A 19,352-nucleotide genomic window follows, 5' to 3' on the forward strand; every position below is an offset into this window, starting at 1 on the left:
TCAGCACACTTCAAAGCAGCTACATTCAAAGCTAAAGGAAAGCGTGTTAAAAAATTGAAGTATGACAATGAATCATCAAATAGAGAACATTAATAAAAATCATCAAATAGAGAACATTAATAAAGAGATATAAGTTATTTCTTTGTGTTTTTCCTCAAGAAAAATTATGCTCGTCACTCAATACTTTTTTTAAAGTCTATATACACATTGAGGTTTTCAGCCATGAGGTCTAGCAGGTATTCAGTGTTCTTCTACAGGAATTGCAGAGTGGGAAAATATAGTTTGCTATGTTATCTTCCAGGTATCAGCTTATCTATGATAGTTGTCTCACGTCTTCTATCACCTTTAAGTTGAAACTCATTTGAAAGAAATCTCTTATCAAGAACTGAATAAATGACCCCTTATTTCTGACATCTTTGGTTTGGGGAGCTGAGTAGGGAAGGAATCAACTACCCATAAGATTTCCTTCTCGCTTTTATATTGTGTGGCTTCTAATACATTTTAGACGTTTGTTATGATAGCCCTGCCAATTCCCAGGGCCCTAGAGGATGCTTCTTCTTCCTTTTAGTACCTTCTACATTTATTTCAAATTTCTTCTGTTTTCAGGAGATTTAAAATTCTCTCTATGGTTGTGTGTTTCTCACATCACTATTGTATTTCAGCATTAGCCCAAATTTTAATGACCAGGCCTGAAGTGATGGTTCATGTAAATGGGAGTTGGCAACAAAATAAGAAAAATAAAGATAAAAATAATTTTAAATTTGTGTTTAGAATATTATCTCTTCTATTATGGCTGTTATGTGGAATTTTTAACACTGTTCTTTTATAAAACTAGCTATTGATAAAAACTGTTTTCTATTTGTTTATGCCTAATTTTAAGGATATTGACAGTAGGGATATGCTCAACAAAAATGTTTCAATTATGAAATTATTCATAACAGTTTCAATTTCAGTAATTTAAATTTTCCGTTTTTTTCAATAAATTGGTACATCATAATTGTACATATTCCTAATGTACATATAATATTTTGATGCATGCATACAATGTGTAGTAAATCAAATCATGTAGTAAATCAGTTGTTTATATTGGGAACATTCCAAATCTTTCTTCTACCTATTTTGAAATATACAACAAATTTTTGCTAACTATGATCACCCTACTGAGCTATCAAACTCTAGAACTTATCCCTTCTTCATAACTGTATTTTTCTACTCTTTAACCAACCTCTCTTCACCCTCTATTCCCTCCTCCCCTTCCCAGTCCCTGGTAATCACCATTCTACTCTCCACATCCGTGAGGTCAACTTTTTTAGCTGCCACAGATCAGTGAGAACATGTGATATTTGTTTTTCTTTGCCTGGCTTATTTCACTTAACATGATGTCCTCTAGTTCCACCCATGTTGTTGCTAATGAAAAGATTTCATTTTTTAATAGCTGAATAATATTCCATTGTATCTATTTCCCACATTTGCTTTACCTGTTCATCCACTGATGGGCACTTAGATTGATTTCATAGCTTTGTTATTGTGAATAATGCTGCAATAAATATGGGAGTGCTGACGTCTCTTCAATACGCTGATTTTATTTCCTTTGGATATATACCCAGCAGTAGGATTACTGGATCAAAAGGTAGTTCTATTTTTTTTTTTTTTTTTTTTTTTTTGAGAAACCTTCATACTGTTTTTCCTAGTGGACTATACTAATTTACATTCTCACCAACAGTATATGAGCAGTCCCCTTTCTCCGTATCCTCAGCAGCGTGCATTATTTTTTGTCTTTTTTAATAAAAACCATTTTAACTGGATTGAGATGATTTCTTACTGTGGTTTTGATTTGATTAGTGACATTGAGCATTTAAGAAATATAACTTTTGGCCATTTTTTTTTCTTCTTTTGAGAAATATCTATTCAGATCTTTTGCTCATTTTAAAATCAGAGATCAGATTATTTTTATTTTTTCCGCTGCTCAGTTTCTTATATATTCTGGTTATTAATCTCTTCTCAGATGAGTAGTTTGCAAACATTTTCTCCCGTTACGTATTGTATCTCTTTACTTTGTTTATTGTTTCCTTTGCTGTGCAGAAGCTGTTTAGCTTGATGTGATCCCATTTGTTTATTTTTGCTTGGTTGCCTATGCTTTTAAAATGTTACTCAAGTAATCTTTGCCCAGATCAATATCCTAAAGCATTTCCCCAATATTTTCTTCAATAGTTTCATCCTTTCAGGTCTCACATTTAAGTATTTAATCCATTTTAGTTCGATTTTTGTATATGGTGAGAGATAGGCATTATATTTTTATCTTTTGCCTATGAATATCTGGTATTTCCAGCACCATTTTTGGAAAAGACTGTCCTTTCCCCAATGTATGTGGTTGGTTCCTTTGTCAAAAATGAGTTTACTGTAAATGTGTGGATTTATTTCTTCATTCTATATTCTATTCCATTAATCTATTCGTCTGTTTTTATTCCAGTACTATGCTGTTTTGGTTACTATAGCGTCACAGTTTAATTTGAAGTCAGGTTATGTGATGCCTCTAACTTCGTTCTTTTTGCTCAGGATTGCTTTGGCTATTCTAGTCTTTTTTTTTTGTTTGTTTGTTTGTTTGTTTTTGTAGTCCCAAATAAATTTTAGGATTGTTTTGTTATGGTTGCTGTGTAGAATGTCATTAGTGTTTTGATAGAGATTGCATTGACTCTAGATTGCTTCAGGTAGTATAGGCATTTTAACAATATTGATTCTTTCAATCTATGAACATGGATATCTTTCCATTTTCTTGTGTTCTCTTCAGTTTATTTCATCAGTGTTTTATAGTTTTTGTCATAGCAGTCTCACTTTTCTGGCTGAATTTTTTTTTTTTTTTTTAGTATTGGAAATGGGATTGCTTTCTTGATCTCTTTTGCAGATTGTTTACTCTTGGCAGATAGAAATGCTGATTATTGCATGTTAATTTTTTATTTTGCAACCTTACTAAATGTGTTTATTCATTTTAATTTTTTTGGTAGAGTCTTTATGTTTTTTAAATATAAGATCATGTTTTCTATAGAAGGGAATAATGTGACTTATTGTTTTTCAATTTGGATCCCCTTTATTTCTTTCACTTGCCTAATTGCTCTGGCTAGGACTTCCATTACTATGTTGAATATAAGTGGCGAAAGTGGGCGTCTTTGTCCTATTTCAGATCTTAGTGGAAAGGCTTTTCATTTTTTCCAATTCAGTATAATATTAGCTGTAAATTTGTTACATATGGCCTTTATCATTTTGAGGTATGTTCTTTCTATGCCCAGTTTGTGGAGGGGTTTTATTATGAGTGGATGTTGAATTGTATTGAATGCTTTTTCAGCACCCGTTGAAATGATTATACATTTTTTTTGTTTTTGATTCCGTTGATATTATGTATCACATTTATTGATTTGCCCATAATGAACCATCCTTGCATCCCTGGAATGAATACCATTTGATCATGGTGAATGATCTTTTTCATGTGTTTTTGAATTCAATTTTCTAATCTTCTGTTGAGGATTTTTGCATATGTTCATCAGGAATATTAGCCTGTAGTTTCTTTTTGTTGTTTTTGTCTGGTTTTGGTACCTAGGTAATGCTAGCCTTGTAAAATGAGTTTTCTCATATCTTCAATTTTTTGTGATATTTTGAGTAGACTTCTTGTTAGTTCTTCTTTAAATATTTGGTAGAATTCAGCAGTGAAGCCAGAGATCCAGGGCTTTTCTTTTATGGGAGACTTTTTATTACTGCTTCATTATTGTTATTTATTATTGGTCTATTCAGGTTTTGTATTTGTTCATGGTGTAATCTTGGTTTGTAGGTTGCGTGTGTCCGGGAAGAAACTTTACAATCTAACAGGCCTGGGAGGTCTAATCTATAAAAAGTATTTCATTGACCTTGAAGAAAGTCAATTATTTATATAAGAAAATAAACTCAACATTTTATCTATAAAAAAATGTAATTCCAGAATTTAATGTTTATGTTAGTAAAATTATAACACTGATAACATGAAGAGTGCTATTAATCCTTAAGAAAGAGTTACCTTTTCTTTTCTGTCTTCATCACAGCCAGCCCAGTCTTAGTCTATTTCATTAGCTTCCTATGGGCTTGCTCTCACTTACATGTGCGCACTCTCGCACGCGCTCGCTCGCTCGCTCTCCCTCCCACCTTCTTTTTTCCTTAAGACCCTCAAAACTACAGTTGATCCTTTCACTTGAAACTCTTCTGCCTTGTTTCCATTTTCCACAAATGTTCATATTTAGCCTAATTTTCTACTCCTTGAGGGCAATAGCAGCATGGCATAGTAGAAAGCGTCTTAGAGCACACATATTGTCTTTTTTATTTTGCCACTTACTAGCTGAGCAGTCTTAGGCAAGTCACTTAACTTCACTGAGTCTTAATTTCTATGTCTACCAACTTCTAAAGGTTGTAAGATGTATTCATAAATAGATATAAAGTACCTGGTTTCGTGTTTCTTATTTAATAACTTCTATGTTTAAATTTTAAAACAATCCTGTAAAACTAAAGTTAAGGAAGCTGAGACTCTGGATAGTTAAATAAATTGCCCAAGGTCTCACAGCTTATAAAAGACTGAGCTGGAATTCAGTTTCAGGTGTGCCTGACTTTTAGCAACTATGTATTCTTTTTTTTTTTTGAGATGGAGTTTTGCTGTTGTTATCCAGGCTGGGGTGCAATGGTGCGATCTCAGCTCACTGCAACCTCCGCCTCCTGGGTTCAAGCGATTCTCCTGCCTCAGCCTCCCGAGTAGCTGGGGTTATAGGCAAGTGCCACCACACCCAGCTAATTTTGTTTTTTTTAGTAGATATGGGGTTTCTCCATGTAGGTCAGGCTGGTCTCGATCTCCTGACTTCAGGTGATCTGCCCGTCTTGGCCTCCCAAAGTACTGGGATTACAGGCATGAGCCACTGTGCCCAAGCTGTGCATTCTTATACTGGCCATACCAGGCCACCTGTGTTCTGCTTTTATTATGCTGTACCTGTGTCTGTTCTCTGAATTCCTTTTTCACTCTAACACAAAATTTTCATTTTACTGTTTTATAACAGTTTTACACAGATACTTCTGCTTCCCCTTTTAAAATGTCCCTCTCTGAAAGCACAGGCCTTACTGTGTTTTATTTTTCACAGCCCCAGCAGAGTATTAAATAGCTGTAGAGTACTCAATAAATATTTGATTTACATGGTACTATCTCTAATTTTGTTTCATTATTATTTTGAATCTTTTATATCCCTTTTTATAGCTCATGTCAGCAGCCACGTGGCACTTTCCATTTGGATGATGGCGAATACTGGTCCAACAGGGCAGCCTCTTATAAGGGAAAATCCCACCGACCCATCTTTGAGAACAGCATGGACAAAATGTACAGAAACTTATACAAAAAGGCCTGTAGTTCTGCTTCACATACACAGGAAAGCTTCTGAGACCATCCACGATAAAACGCATGAGTGTCCGTGTCAACCTCTCAATGAAAATGTTTGATGTGATCAATATCTGTATTCCTTTTTTAAAAAAAAAAAAACAAATGGGATTATAACTAGGTACAATAGTTATACTTGAATAAGTTCATTACTTCAAATGGTAAATTATCATAGGCAAGCCTTTTAAAATAATTATTACAGAAGAGTCTGCTGTGTTACAAATATTAGAGCTCTGTCACACAATCACAATTTCCAATATATGACAAGGATATTGTTACATGTACATCTCATCTGCAAATCCAAGAATAGTTCCTTTCTAGAAATGTTTTCTTTTTTTTTTTGCCTTACTCACCTTGCAGTTTTCTTATCATCTGCTCAACTGGTTATCTTGCCTGTTTAAGATTTAATTAATATTGACTACCTTTTCTTGGTGATGAACAAAATGATATCCTATACAAGAATGAATTTCCTAAGGGTTTAAACCCTGTTTTCACTCACATTTTCTACTTTTTCCTTTTTTAGAACAGACTATTATATTTCTTAGCTCATAGGTTTTCTTTTTAAAGACTATATGATCATTCACTCCTTTTTCTCTGGAAGAACCACCTAAGTTGCTTATAATGCATAGCAGTTAGTTAGAAATATCAGTGGCCATGGATGATCGAAAATTTGAATAACTAATTTTTAAAGATAAAATTCTTTCCATGATTTTTTTTCTAGGGCCATACCTTTTGGTGCAACCAGAATCAGAAAATTGCCTCTGTTAGTAAGCTTATAGAAACTCAAAAATAATAATGGAATTATATTGTAATTTGACTCCTTGGAATTTGTGTAAGTACCATATGGCCCAAGACAGTATTATAGTATCCTAACTTTAAAAAAACACTTGGAACCACAATGCGAGTAAAATATTATAGCAGAACACTTTGTGGTAGACACTGAAAATGTTGTTGATTGATGGATAGAATTAACTTCTTCTCCCCAACCCCAACACACACCTGTAAAGCCAATGATACTATGAAGATACAAAGAAATCAACTACTTTATATTTACTAGAGAGTGAGGGGAGGGAAAGAAGAGAGTAGGAATAAGTGAACTGGGCTTATAGTCTTGAAGAGTTGACTAAAAGATAGTATTAGAGTTGACTAAAAGATAGTGTTTTCCCATTGACTCTGTTTTTGATTAATTTTACAGTTATGATTGAAAAAGAACAAAATGAACTTCCTTTAAAATGAAATTAAAATGTGAAACTTGGTGACTTTTTTGTCGTAGAACTTGTTAACATCATGTTAAGGGTGCTTTAGTATCACAGTCTGTGATACATCAGAAAGGGCATTAGAGCCATCTCTATGAGCCAGGAGTCCTGGGCTTTAGTGTCCCGTGTCTGCCATTTTCTAGCTGAGTCTATTTAATGCTCAGATCCTTTGTTTCCTCAGCTATCAAATGATGAGAATGTAGTAGACCCCAAACTATGTTCCGTGGACCCAGACCACTGTTTTAGGAGACGATTGTAGGAATGTGGATATAAGTGTGTAATTGGTCTTCTAAGTTTAGGAAAATCTGTTTGCTACACACACACACACACACCTCTTAGAGAGTCATATGTAGGATTATAAAAGTAAAAAGAGATTATCTTAATGCTGGAATAGTGCCTGTAAACTGGGGTTGTCTACAGCAAACTAGGATGTATAGTCACTATGCTCATTTGTGAACACTAGCCTGTTAGAGGCTTTAAGAAAATTCTGGTATAAAACTGTTTTGCTCTGCATCTAGTAGAGAGCCTGGCCTGTAATTGATGTTCCTTAAATATTTATTGAATTAACCCAGAATTTTCTAAACTAAATTTAGCATGTAACACTATTTGTTATTCTGGCCACCATCCCCCATTCCCCTAGCTCCTCACACTACCTGCCAATGTAATCCTCAGGTACATGTGGATACCTAGGTTATGGAAATGCTGGACTACACAATTGATGAGTTACCCTCTGGCTGTAGATTATATGATGAGGTATTTTACAATCAGCTTTTGAGGGTCAACATTGAATAATGCTCTTTTTGAAAAAATTGTATTCTCAATGATTTTCTTTGGGAAAATGAAAATTCTTTTGTTTAAGAGTTGCTGTTTGGTGAAAAGAACAAACATGACTTTCAAAGAAAATGTCTTACTATCACCAAAATCTCCTGAGTGAGTAAGTACCACAGAAATTACTTATTGCACTTGTATCTGCCATTGGCTGTGACAAAGGCTGCAAAAAGTAGGGCTGAAAGGGAAACTTTAGAAACTAATATTCCGAAAGATGTTTTCCTATGGATTAAGTTTAGTGTCTTTCTGAAAGTTGGGGGCAAATTTCCGGATACTAATAACATCTTTGCTAAGTGTCTGATTATCTTCTGTTCCCTAGGAGGAAAGAGTGGTCCATGTTGCTCTAACTATTACTATGAGTGCTTATGCTGTATTGTTTTTAAAGAGTAAAACCTTTAAGTACTAATAGTTGTCTTTTCTCATTCACAGGAGCAGAAAGGTGCAGTTGTTTATTCTCTTAGCCTTTTTTTCTGTATTTCCCACAAATCTAGAAATAATTATTGGAGTTAATATAAAAGATAAATAGGCTTTTCTTTTTATTTTTTAATTTTTTTCTTTAAATTATAAAAAACCTGGGGATTTAGGAAAATGTCAAAATCAACAAATAAATAAAGATGAATCATTGGAATGAGACTCTTCCTTGGTTCTACTGGCTAGTTATATAATCTTATGTAAGTCATTTATGCTTCTTGGAGCTCAGTTTTCTCACCAATAAGATGATAAAAGGGTTAATTTAGAATGATCCTTTGACGTTTCGTAATTGTACGATTAATATGTATGATCAGGAAGTTCTAGGCAGGCAGAGTTGTTTTCTGACTTCCAAAGATTAAGCCCCTGACTAAAAATCTGGAACAAGTAGAGAATTTTCATTACTGTGTTCATTTACTAGTAATAACTTTATTGAGATATAATTCACTCTGAAAAAGTATACAATTAAGTGGTTTTTACTGTATTCTCAGAGTTGTGCAACAATAACCACTCACTAATTATAGAATATTTTATAATTCCCAAAAGAAATCCTGTAACCATTAGTGATCACTTCCCACTACCTCCTCCCCAGAACTCCTGGAAACCACTATATGCTTTTTGTCTCCATGCCTATTCTGGATATTTCATATAAATGGAGTCATATAACATGTGACCTATTGTATCTGGCTTCTTTCACTTAGCAAAATATTTTGAGAGTTCATGCATGTTGTAACATGTATATTTAATTCCTTTTTATTACTAAATAATGCATCATATGAATATACTACATTTTGTTTATCCATTCAATTGATAAGATATTTTGGTTGTTTCCACTTTTTAGGTATTCTGAAATGCTGCTCTGAACACTTGTATACAAGTTTTTTGTGTGGACATATGATTTTATTTCCCCTGAGTACACATCTAGGAGTTGACTTGCTGGGTCCTATGGAAACTATGTTCAACATTTTGAAGAACTACCAAATTGTCTTTCAAAGTGAACGTACCATTTTACAATTACTGTGTTGATCTTTATCTTACCTTAGGATCTTAGGCAAGTTATACATTCAAGCCTCATCTATATATTCATCACATATATATTAAGAACTATGTTAGAAATAGAGGGTATATAATTTTAAAATGTATCTTTAAAAGTGTGAAAACAAAAACAGTGTATTTAAACATTTGCAGTGGTTTGGTGACTTCTGTGGTATGAAAATGCAAGAATGGGGATAAAGGCATTCTAGCTTGATGAAACAGAACATGCAGAGGCATGAAAATGGGAGGGAGCATGATTGTTCAGGAAACTCCTCCAAGTGCTTTAGCTAGAAGTGGTGTGCAAGGTTGCAAATACTGTGGTAGAATATGACTAATGCAGTAAGAGAACTACAAAGAAGTCTAGAGCAGCATTAGAAGAGGTGGCCATTGAGCTGAATGTTGAAAGATTGAGGGACTTTTGAGAATAGGAAAACAAGGTGGAATAAAGTAAATATTGATCAGATTTTACAGGGGTGGAGGTGGAGTTTAAAATATCCAGTCAGTTAAGAATAAATATCTAGAACTTGGGAGAACTCAAGAATACAAAACACATTTTGAAGTCAGATAAAAATAATGAAGTCAGATAAAAATAAATGAAACTCTACTTTTTGTTTTTGTATTACTTTATATGTGACCATAATAGGCACCCTGAGAGTGCTGGACCTCGAGTAATTGAATGTTTTGCTAATTAAGGAGGCTCTGGTGGTAGTGAGATAGTTTGAGGGCAGCCCTTTTAAAAATAAGATAGACAGCCGGGCGCAGTGGCTCACGCCTGTAATCCCAGCATTTTGGGTGGCCGAGGTGGACAGATCACTTGAGGTCAGGTATTTGAGACCAGCCTGGCCAACATGGTGAAACCCTGTCTCTACTAAAAATACAAAAATCAGCCAGGTGTAGTGGCATGCGCCTGTAGTCCCAGCTACTCGGGAGGATGAGGTAGGAAAATCACTTAAATTTGGGAGGTGGAGGCTGCAGTGAGCCAAGATTGTGCCACTGCACTCCAGCCTGGGTGACAGAGCTCAAAATAATAATAATTAAGAAAGAAATCCTCCTCCTCCTAACTAGCTACAGTTTCAATGTACAAAATGAAGAGGTAAGAGAGAAAATCCAACATTTTGTTAATGTGTTTATTATCACTGAATGATATACTTTGAGTTTATATGATGTTTCCTCAGATAATCAGTACTTGTGACTGTTCGCCTATTCACAAAATATTCCAGGCAATCTGCAAGACATTGAATGATAACCAGAGATAAACAAAAACACAGTTCCCAATCAGAGTGTGTGTATATGGGGGCCGGGGAGAGACTGGCATTTACTTGAGGGATAATAATTGAAATTAGTTGATATTCTTTCCAGCTGTCTTGGATAACATAAGCCTTAGAAAATCCACTTACTAAGGTTTGTAAAGTAAGAAGGAAATAAGCTAACACTGAACAGATATCAGCTGATATACTGTTCTCTAAAAGTTAATAAAGTTACTTAACATTAACATTAACTTAACATTACTTAACAGTAACTTAACATTACTCTCATTACCAAATTACTTCTGCTTTTGAGGGGAAAAACATATAAGACATTCAAGAAGGGAGTGTTATCAGTAAGATGGTAGAGTAGGAGACCCTGGCCCTCAACCCCACAAACAGCAATTTGATAGACATCCAGGAATGGAAATAGCTGTGGGAGGGCTTTGGAGTCCAGATAAGAAGCTGCGGCAGCATAGTAGAGCAAAAAAGCAAAGCAAAACCAAACCAAACCAAAACAACAAAAACAATAACCACACAGAATGGGTATGAAGAAGTCTCATTTTATCTTTATCATACCATCCGTCAGGCTGGCACAGCTCATTACCAAGTGTTACCCTCACAGGTGAAAATGAGAGCAAGGTGAGTGTCCAGCTTCTTCACACTTTGTGAGTACTGCCCAAAAGATCCACATTGGTTTTATCCCACTCAAATTCCTGGGAAGACTGGCATAGCTGCTAGCAGGCTAACTGGAAGCAGCTAGGAATAAAGAAGGACAGAGGGCATTGTGTCAGCCATGTGGCAGGGGATATCATGATTCACCTGGTGTTCAGATGACCCCAGTACCCTTCTCCACTGAAGACCTCCCAGTTGGCTCGGAATTCCCGTGGCTTTCTCCTTTATGGACCCCAGATGACTAGGCTATTTTTACCTCCAGTGGAGCTGCCCCAGCCAGCGCCTCTGTGGGCACCCAAACCCTGGGAACCAGTGCAGTCACTGCATGCATGGCTGCAGTTGGCACCCACCCACTAGCCCCAGTTTTAACCACCACATTCATCTGTGACCAACTCTCTTGGGCATGTGCATGCACACAACTCACCCTGGCTGTTAACCACAGTGCATGGAAGCACTGCTTATTTGCACCACTCCGTGCATGTCCTTACCCAGCTCTCACAACCGCACAAATGCCTGCTATTGGGCTTTGGCTGTTGCAGCCACATATGCACAGGTGGTTTGCACTGCTTGCTGCACATATGCCTGCCCATGGCCACCTCTTGCCACCACATATACACCTGCTGCTGGTCTTGGTCGTCAGTGCCACAAGCACACATGCCAGCAACTCTCCTATTGTGTGCACCCCTAGCTCTCCCCAGTCTTCACTGCCAACTTTGGCATTATCTATGCAGGTTCACTTGCTGCTATACCCAGTGGCACCACTAAGGACCCCAGCAGCCCTCATGGGCACCACAAAACCCCCACAACATTCACAGCTGAGGACTACATAGTTGCCAAATGTTGTGGACGCTGGCTACTTCAGCTCCTGTGCCACCGCTCCTGTCCCTCCTGGACACAGAGCTGTGATAGGTTACTGCAATTGGCACTTCACATGCCACTAGACTCAGTGTCACAGCATATTTCTGCTCCCCCTCTCAGTGAAGAACTTTTCTTACCAAAGATGGTCTGGAAGAGGTAAGTGCTGCTTCAAATGCACTGACACCAATGCAAAGATAAAAGAAGTATGAAAATTCAGAAAACTATGACACCACCAAAGGAACACAAACATAGTAACTGACCCCAAAGAAATGGGCATTAATGAGTTATCTGCTAAATAATTTAAAATAATTGTCCTTTAGAAGTTTGGTGAGCTACAATACAACCCAGGTAAATAATATAACAAAATCAGGAAAACGGGGACAAAATGACAACTTCAACACAGAGATTTGAAAAAACCATAAACATAAAAAAAAGAAGCAACAGGGGAAAATGGTGACTAGGAGGCAGGACTAATTTGGAGCTTCCACTTTGATGGATAGAGCAGTGTGTGGAGAGCCACAGCATGAACTCTTGCTCTTAGAACTACTGCAAGAACATACCAGGAAAGCCTAGAGAATCCACAGACCCTCTGAAGGAAGTGGACTGCCACTGCAGGCTCCCTGGGACAGCCAAGGAACTGTGAGTCTGCTTGCTTTGTCAGCTGGGAAGCTTGTAGCCTGAGGCAAGTTCTCAGCCCTGCTCACCGGCTGCCTGGAAATAAACTATTGGGTGAGGGGGGCAGGTGGGCACAGTGGGAGTGAGACTAGCCTTTTGGTCTGTGAGCTGTGTGGAAGCTGGTTGAGGCCTGTGGCTGCCGACTTTCCCCCTCTTCCCTGGTGACCTGTGTGATGTAGCAGAGATAGCCATATCCCCCCTGGGAACATAACTGGCCTGGGAACCACACCCCCATCCCCCACAACAGCTGCAGCAAGCCCAGCCCAAGGAGAGTCTGAGCTCAGACATGCCTAACCCTGGCCACACCTGATGATCTTTCTCTACCCGCCCTGGTAGCCAAAGGCAGGGGACATAATCTCTTGGGAGTTCTATGGCCCTGCCTACCACATGATCCTCCCCATACAACCACAGCTGATATGCTTTTGAAAGTGCCACCTCCTGGCTGGAGGCCAACACAAAACCAGTGAACTTAACAAAAATACAACCAAAGACCCTCATGGGGTCTACTTCACTCCCCTGCTGCCTCCACTGGAGTAGCTGCTGGTATCCATGGCTGAGAGACCTGAAGATGGATCACATCACAGGACTCTTGGCAGACACTCAACAGTACCAGCCTGGAGCCTGGTAGCTCTGCTGGGTGGTTAGATCCAGAAGAGAAGTAACAATCACTATAGTTAGGTTCTCAGGAAGCACCATCCATAGGGGAAAGGGGAGAGCATCACATAAAAGGAGCACCCCGTGGGACAGAAGGATCTGAATAGCGGCCTTTGAGTCCCAGATCTTCCCTCTGACATAGACTACCCAAATGAGAAGGAACCAGAAAAACAATTCTGGAAATATGACAAAACAAGTTTCTTTAACACCCCCAAAAGATCACACTAGCTCACCATGGATGGTTCCAAACCAAGACAAAACCTCTAAATTGCCAGAAAAAGAATTCAGGGCTGGGCACGGTGGCTCACGCCTGTAATCCCAGCACTTCAGGAGGCTGAGGCGGGCGGATCACGAAGTCAGGAGATCAAGAGCATCCTGGCTAACATGGTGAAACCCTGTGTCTACTAAAAGTAAAAAAAAAAGTTAGCTGAGCATGGTGGAGGGCGCCTGTAGTCCCAGCTACTAGGGAGGCTGAGGCAGGAGAATGGCATGAACCGGGAGGCAGAGCTTGCAGTGAGCCGAGATAACGCCACCGCACTCCAGCCTGGGCAACAGAGCAAGACTGTCTAAAAAAAAAAAATGATTTCAGAAGGTCAACTGTTAAGCCAGTCAAGACAAGAGAAATGGGAAGTCCAACTTACAGAAAAAAATCTGATATAAGATACAAATGGAAAAATCTCCAATGAAATAGATAACATAAACTAAAAACAGTCACAGTTTCTGGAAATGAAGGACACACTTAGAGAAATGCAAAATACACTGGAAAGTCTTAGCAATAGAATCGAACAAATAGAAGAAAGAACTTTAGAGCTTGTAGACAAGACTTTCAGATTATCCCAATCTGACAAATACAAAGAAAAAAGATTTTTAAAAAAATGAACAAAGCCTCCAAGAAGTTTGGGATTATGTTAAATGACCAAACCTAAGAATATTTGGTTTTCCTGAGGAAGAAGATAAATCTAAATGTTTGGAAAACATGTTTGAGGAAAAAATTGAGGAAAACTCCCCCAACCTTGTTAGAGATCTAGGAATTCAAATACAAGAGGCTCAGAGAACACCTGGCAAATGAATTACAGAAAGATCATTGCCTAGCCATATACTCATCAGGTTATCTAAAGGCAAAACTAAGCTGTGAGCTGTGAGGCAAATGCATCAGGTAACCTATAAAGTAAACCTATCGGATTAATAGCAGATTTCTTGGGAGAAACCCTACAAGCTAGAAGGGATTGTGGTCCTCTCTTTAACTTCCTGAAACAAAACAATTATCAGCCAAGAATTTTGTATCCAGTGAAACTAAGCTTCATAAAGGAAGGAAAAATAGTCATTTTCATACAAGAAAATGCTGAGAGAATTTGACACTACCAAGCCAGGACTACAAGAACTGATAAAAGGAGCTCTAAATCTTGAAAGAAATCCTTGCAATGCACCAAAATAGAATATCCTTAAAGCATAAATCTCACAGGATCTATAAAACAATAACACAATTAAAAACAACAACATGATATTCAGGCAAGAAATAGCATGATGACTAGAATAACACCTCACTTCTCAATACTAACATTAAATGTAAATGGCCTAAATGCTCTACTGAAAAGATACAGAATGGTAGAATGGATAAGAACTCACCAACCAGTATATGCTGTCCTCAAGAGACTCACATAAACTTAAGGTAAAGGGGTGGAAAAACATATTTCATGCAAATGGACACCAAAAGTGAGCAGGAGTAGCTACTCTTATATCAGACAAACTTTAAAGCAACAGTAAAGACAAAGAAGGACAAAGCAAGCAAAAACATAAAGTGGGGAAAGGACACCCTATTCAACAAATGATGCTGGGATACTTGGCAAGCCACGTGTAGAAGAATGAAACTGGATCCTCATCTCTTACCTTATAGAAAAATAAACTCAAGATTGATCAAAGTCTTAAATCTAAGACTTGAAACCATAAAAATTCTAGAAGATAGCATTGGAAAACCACTTCTAGACATTGGCTTAGTCAAAGACTTCATGACCAAGAACCCAAAAACAAATGCAACAAAAACAAAGATAAATAGATGGGACTTAATAAAACTAAAAAGCTTCTGCACAGCAAAAGAAATACTCAGCAGAGTAAACAGACAACCCACAGAGTGGGAGAAAATTTTCACAATCTGTACATCCAACAAAGGACTAATATCCAGAATTTATAAGGAACTCAATCAAATCAGCAAGAACAAAACAATCCCATCAGAAAGTGGGCTAGGGACATGAATAGACAATTCTCAAAAGAAAATATACAAACAGCCAACAAACATGAAAAAATGCTCAACATCACTAATTATCAGGGAAATGCAAATCAAAACCACAATGCAATACCACATCATTCCTGCAAGAATGACCATAATAATAATAATAAAAAAAATAGATGTTGACATGGATGTGGTGAAAAGGGAACACTTTAACACTGTTGGTGGGAATGTAAACTAGTACAACCACTATGGAAAACAGTGTGGAGATTTCTTAAAGAATTAAAAATAGATCTGCCATTTGATCCAGCAATCCCACTTATGGGTATCTACCCAGAGGAAAAGAAGTAATAATATGAAAAAGGTACCTGCACACACATGTTTAAAGCAGCACAATTTGCAATTGCAATAATATGGAACCAGCCCAAATGCCCTTAATCAGCAAGAGGATAAAGAAAATGTGGTATGTGTATATGGAATACTACACAGTCATAAGAAAGATACAATGGACTGGGATTCAGGGAAAATGTTGGGGTCAGGGGATGAGGGATAAAAGACTATACATTGGGTACAGTGTACACTGCTTGGATGACAGGTACCCCAAAATCTCAGAAATCACCACTGAAGAACTTATTCATGTAACCAAACACCACCCATTTCCCCAAAAACCTATTGAAATACAAAAGAAACAATTTCTGGAGCTGAAGAATTTAACAATTGAGCTGAAAACATTAGAAAGTTTCAACATTAGACTCAAGCAGAAGAAAAGTGTGTTCTCAAAGACAGGTTATTTGAAACTACCCAGTTGCAGGAGAAAAAAGAGAAAGGAATGAAAAAGAGTAAAGAAAGCAGAGGGGATTTTTGTAACACATTATCAAGTAAATCAATATATACATAATGAGAATTCCCAAGGGGGAAATGAAAACAAGGAGAGAAGCTTATTTAAAGATATAATAACTGAAAATTTTGAAAATCTGGGAAAAGAAATAGACATCCAGACTCAAGGCACCCATAAAACCCTGAATAGGTTGAACATAAAAGAAATCTACACTGAGAGACATTATAATTAAACTATCAAAAATCAGAGACAAAGAATGTTAAAAACATTATGAGAAAAACAATTTGTCATATACAAGGGAACCTCTATATTACTATCAGTTCATTTCTCAACAAACCTTGCAGGCCAGGAGAATAGGTTTATATAAGCAAAGCACTGAAAGGAAAAAAGAAAACAACAACAACAACAAAAGCTATCCGCTGCAAAACTGTCCTTTAAACATGAAGAGAAATAAAGTATTTCCCAGATAAAATCCGAAGGAGTTGGTCACCCACAACCCTCCATTACAAGAAATGCTTTTAAAAGATTTTCCAACAGAATAGAATATTTTCTATTTCCAATGGAATAGAAAACATGCTAAATAGAAACATAATAGCATATGAATGCATAAATCTTACTGATAAATGTAAGTGTATATATAATAGATTATATAATTAAATGTAAATTATATATAATATATTAGTGTGTGTATATAGAGAGAGAGAGTGTCAAATACAGGATAACATAACACTGTAATGATGGTGTACAGATTACCCATAATCCTAAAAACCAAAAAGACAAAAGCATTAAGAATAATTATAACCACAAAAATTAGATAACATATTCACCATATAAAAAGCAGTAAACTCTGACTTCTAGAACACAAAGTTGACCAGGCATGATGGCTCACGTCTGTAATCCCAGCACATTGGGAGGCCAAGGCAGGAGGATTGCTTGAGCTCAGGAATTTGAGACGAGCCTGGGCAACATTGTGAAACCCGCTCTCCCAAAAAATACAAAAATTTTTCAGGCGTGGTGGCATGCACTTGTGGTCCCAGCTGTTTGGGTGGCTGAGGTGGAAGGATAGCTTGAGCCCTGAAGGTTGAGGCTACAGTGAGCTGTGATTGCACCACTGCATTCCAGCCTGGGTTACAGAGCAATACCATGTTTCAAAAAAAAAAAAAGGGGGGGTGGGTGGAGCAAGATGGCCGAATAGGAACAGCTCCAGTCCCTCTTTGCAGATGACATGATTGTATATTTAGAGAAAATCCCATTGTCTCAGCCCAAAATCTCCTTAAGCTGATAAGCAACTTCAGCAAAGTCTCAGGATACAAAATTAATGTGCAAAAATCACAAGCATTCGTATACACCAGTAACAGACAAACAGAGAGCCAAATCATGAATGAACTTCCATTCACAATTGCTTCAAAGAGAATAAAATACCTAGGAATCCAACTTAAAAGGGATGTAAAGGACCTCTTCAAGGAGAACTACAAACCACTGCCCAGTGAAATAAAAGAGGACACAAACAAATGGAAGAACATACCATGCTCATGGATAGGAAGAATCAATATCATGAAAATGGCCATACTGCCCAAGGTTATTTATAGATTCAATGCCATCCCCATCAAACTACCAATGAGTTTCTTCACAGAATTGGAAAAAACTGCTTTAAAATTCATATGGAACCAAAAAAGAGCCCGCATCTCCAAGACAATCCTAAGTCAAAAGAACAAAGCTGGAGGCATCACGCTACCTGACTTCAAACTATACTACAAGGCTACAGTAACCAAAACAGCATGGTACTGGTACCAAAACAGAGATATAGACCAATGGAACAGAACAGAGTCCTCAGAAATAATACCACACATCTACAGCCATCTGATCTTTGACAAACCTGAGAGAAACAAGAAATGGGGAAAGGATTCCCTATTTAATAAATGGTGCTGGGAAAATTGGCTAGCCATAAGTAGAAAGCTGAAACTGGATCCTTTCCTTACTCCTTATACGAAAATTAATTCAAGATGGATTAGAGACTTAAATGTTAGACCTAATACCATAAAAACCCTAGAGGAAAACCTAGGTAGTACCATTCAGGACATAGGCGTGGGCAAAGACTTCATGTCTAAAACACCAAAAGCAACGGCAGCAAAAGCCAAAATTGACAAATGGGATCTCATTAAACTAAAGAGATTCTGCACAGCAAAAGAAACTGCCATCAGAGCGAACAGGCAACCTACAGATTGGGAGAAAATTTTTGCAATCTACTCATCTGACAAAGGGCTAATATCCAGAACCTACAAAGAACTCAAACAAATTTACAAGAAAAAAACAAACAGCCTCATCAAAAAGTGGGCAACGGATATGAACAGACATTTCTCAAAAGAAGACATTCATACAGCCAACAGACACATGAGAAAATGCTCATCATCACTGGCCATCAGAGAAATGCAAATCAAAACCACAATGAGGTACCATCTCACACCAGTTAGAATGGCGATCATTAAAAAGTCAGGAAACAACAGGTGCTGGAGAGGATGTGGAGAAATAGGAACACTTTTACACTGTTGGTGGGATTGTAAACTAGTTCAACCATTATGGAAAACAGTATGGCGATTCCTCAAGGATCTAGAACTAGATGTACCATATGACCCAGCCATCCCATTACTGGGTATATACCCAAAGGATTATAAATCATGCTGCTATAAAGACACATGCACACGTATGTTTATTGCGGCACTATTCACAATAGCAAAGACTTGGAATCAACCCAAATGTCCATCAGTGACAGACTGGATTAAGAAAATGTGGCACATATACACCATGGAATACTATGCAGCCATAAAAAAGGATGAGTTTGTGTCCTTTGCAGGGACGTGGATGCAGCTGGAAACCATCATTCTTAGCAAACTATCACAAGAACAGAAAACCAAACACCGCATGTTCTCACTCATAGGTGGAAACTGAACAATGAGATCACTTGGACTCAGGAAGGGGAACATCACACACTGGGGCCTATCATGGGGAGGGGGGCGGGGGGAGGGGGGAGGGATTGCATTGGGAGTTATACCTGATATAAATGACGAGTTGATGGGTGCTGACGAGTTGATGGGTGCAGCACAGCAACATGGCACAAGTATACATATGTAACAAACCTGCACATTATGCACATGTACCCTAGAAC

General features: G+C 37.6%; 1 protein-coding gene across 8 annotated transcripts in view; it reads left to right on the forward strand.

Moving 5' to 3' along the window:
- The window catches only part of SPATA6 (spermatogenesis associated 6), a 173,595-nt gene extending 165,449 nt beyond the window's left edge, over nucleotides 1-8,146 (forward strand). For all 8 annotated transcript variants that reach the window (XR_012420408.1, XR_012420409.1, XR_010578620.2 and 5 more), the window contains one exon: nucleotides 5,258-8,146. Coding sequence is in view for 3 of the 8 variants with exons in the window: in XM_005543427.4 (XP_005543484.1) it covers nucleotides 5,258-5,438 (181 nt within the window). In the remaining 5 variants the exon portion in view is untranslated. The remainder of the gene's footprint in view (nucleotides 1-5,257) is intronic.
- The last annotated feature ends 11,206 nt before the right edge of the window (nucleotides 8,147-19,352 follow it).

This window comes from Macaca fascicularis, chromosome 1 (genome assembly GCF_037993035.2).
Source record: "Macaca fascicularis isolate 582-1 chromosome 1, T2T-MFA8v1.1".
Lineage (NCBI taxonomy): Eukaryota > Metazoa > Chordata > Mammalia > Primates > Cercopithecidae > Macaca > Macaca fascicularis.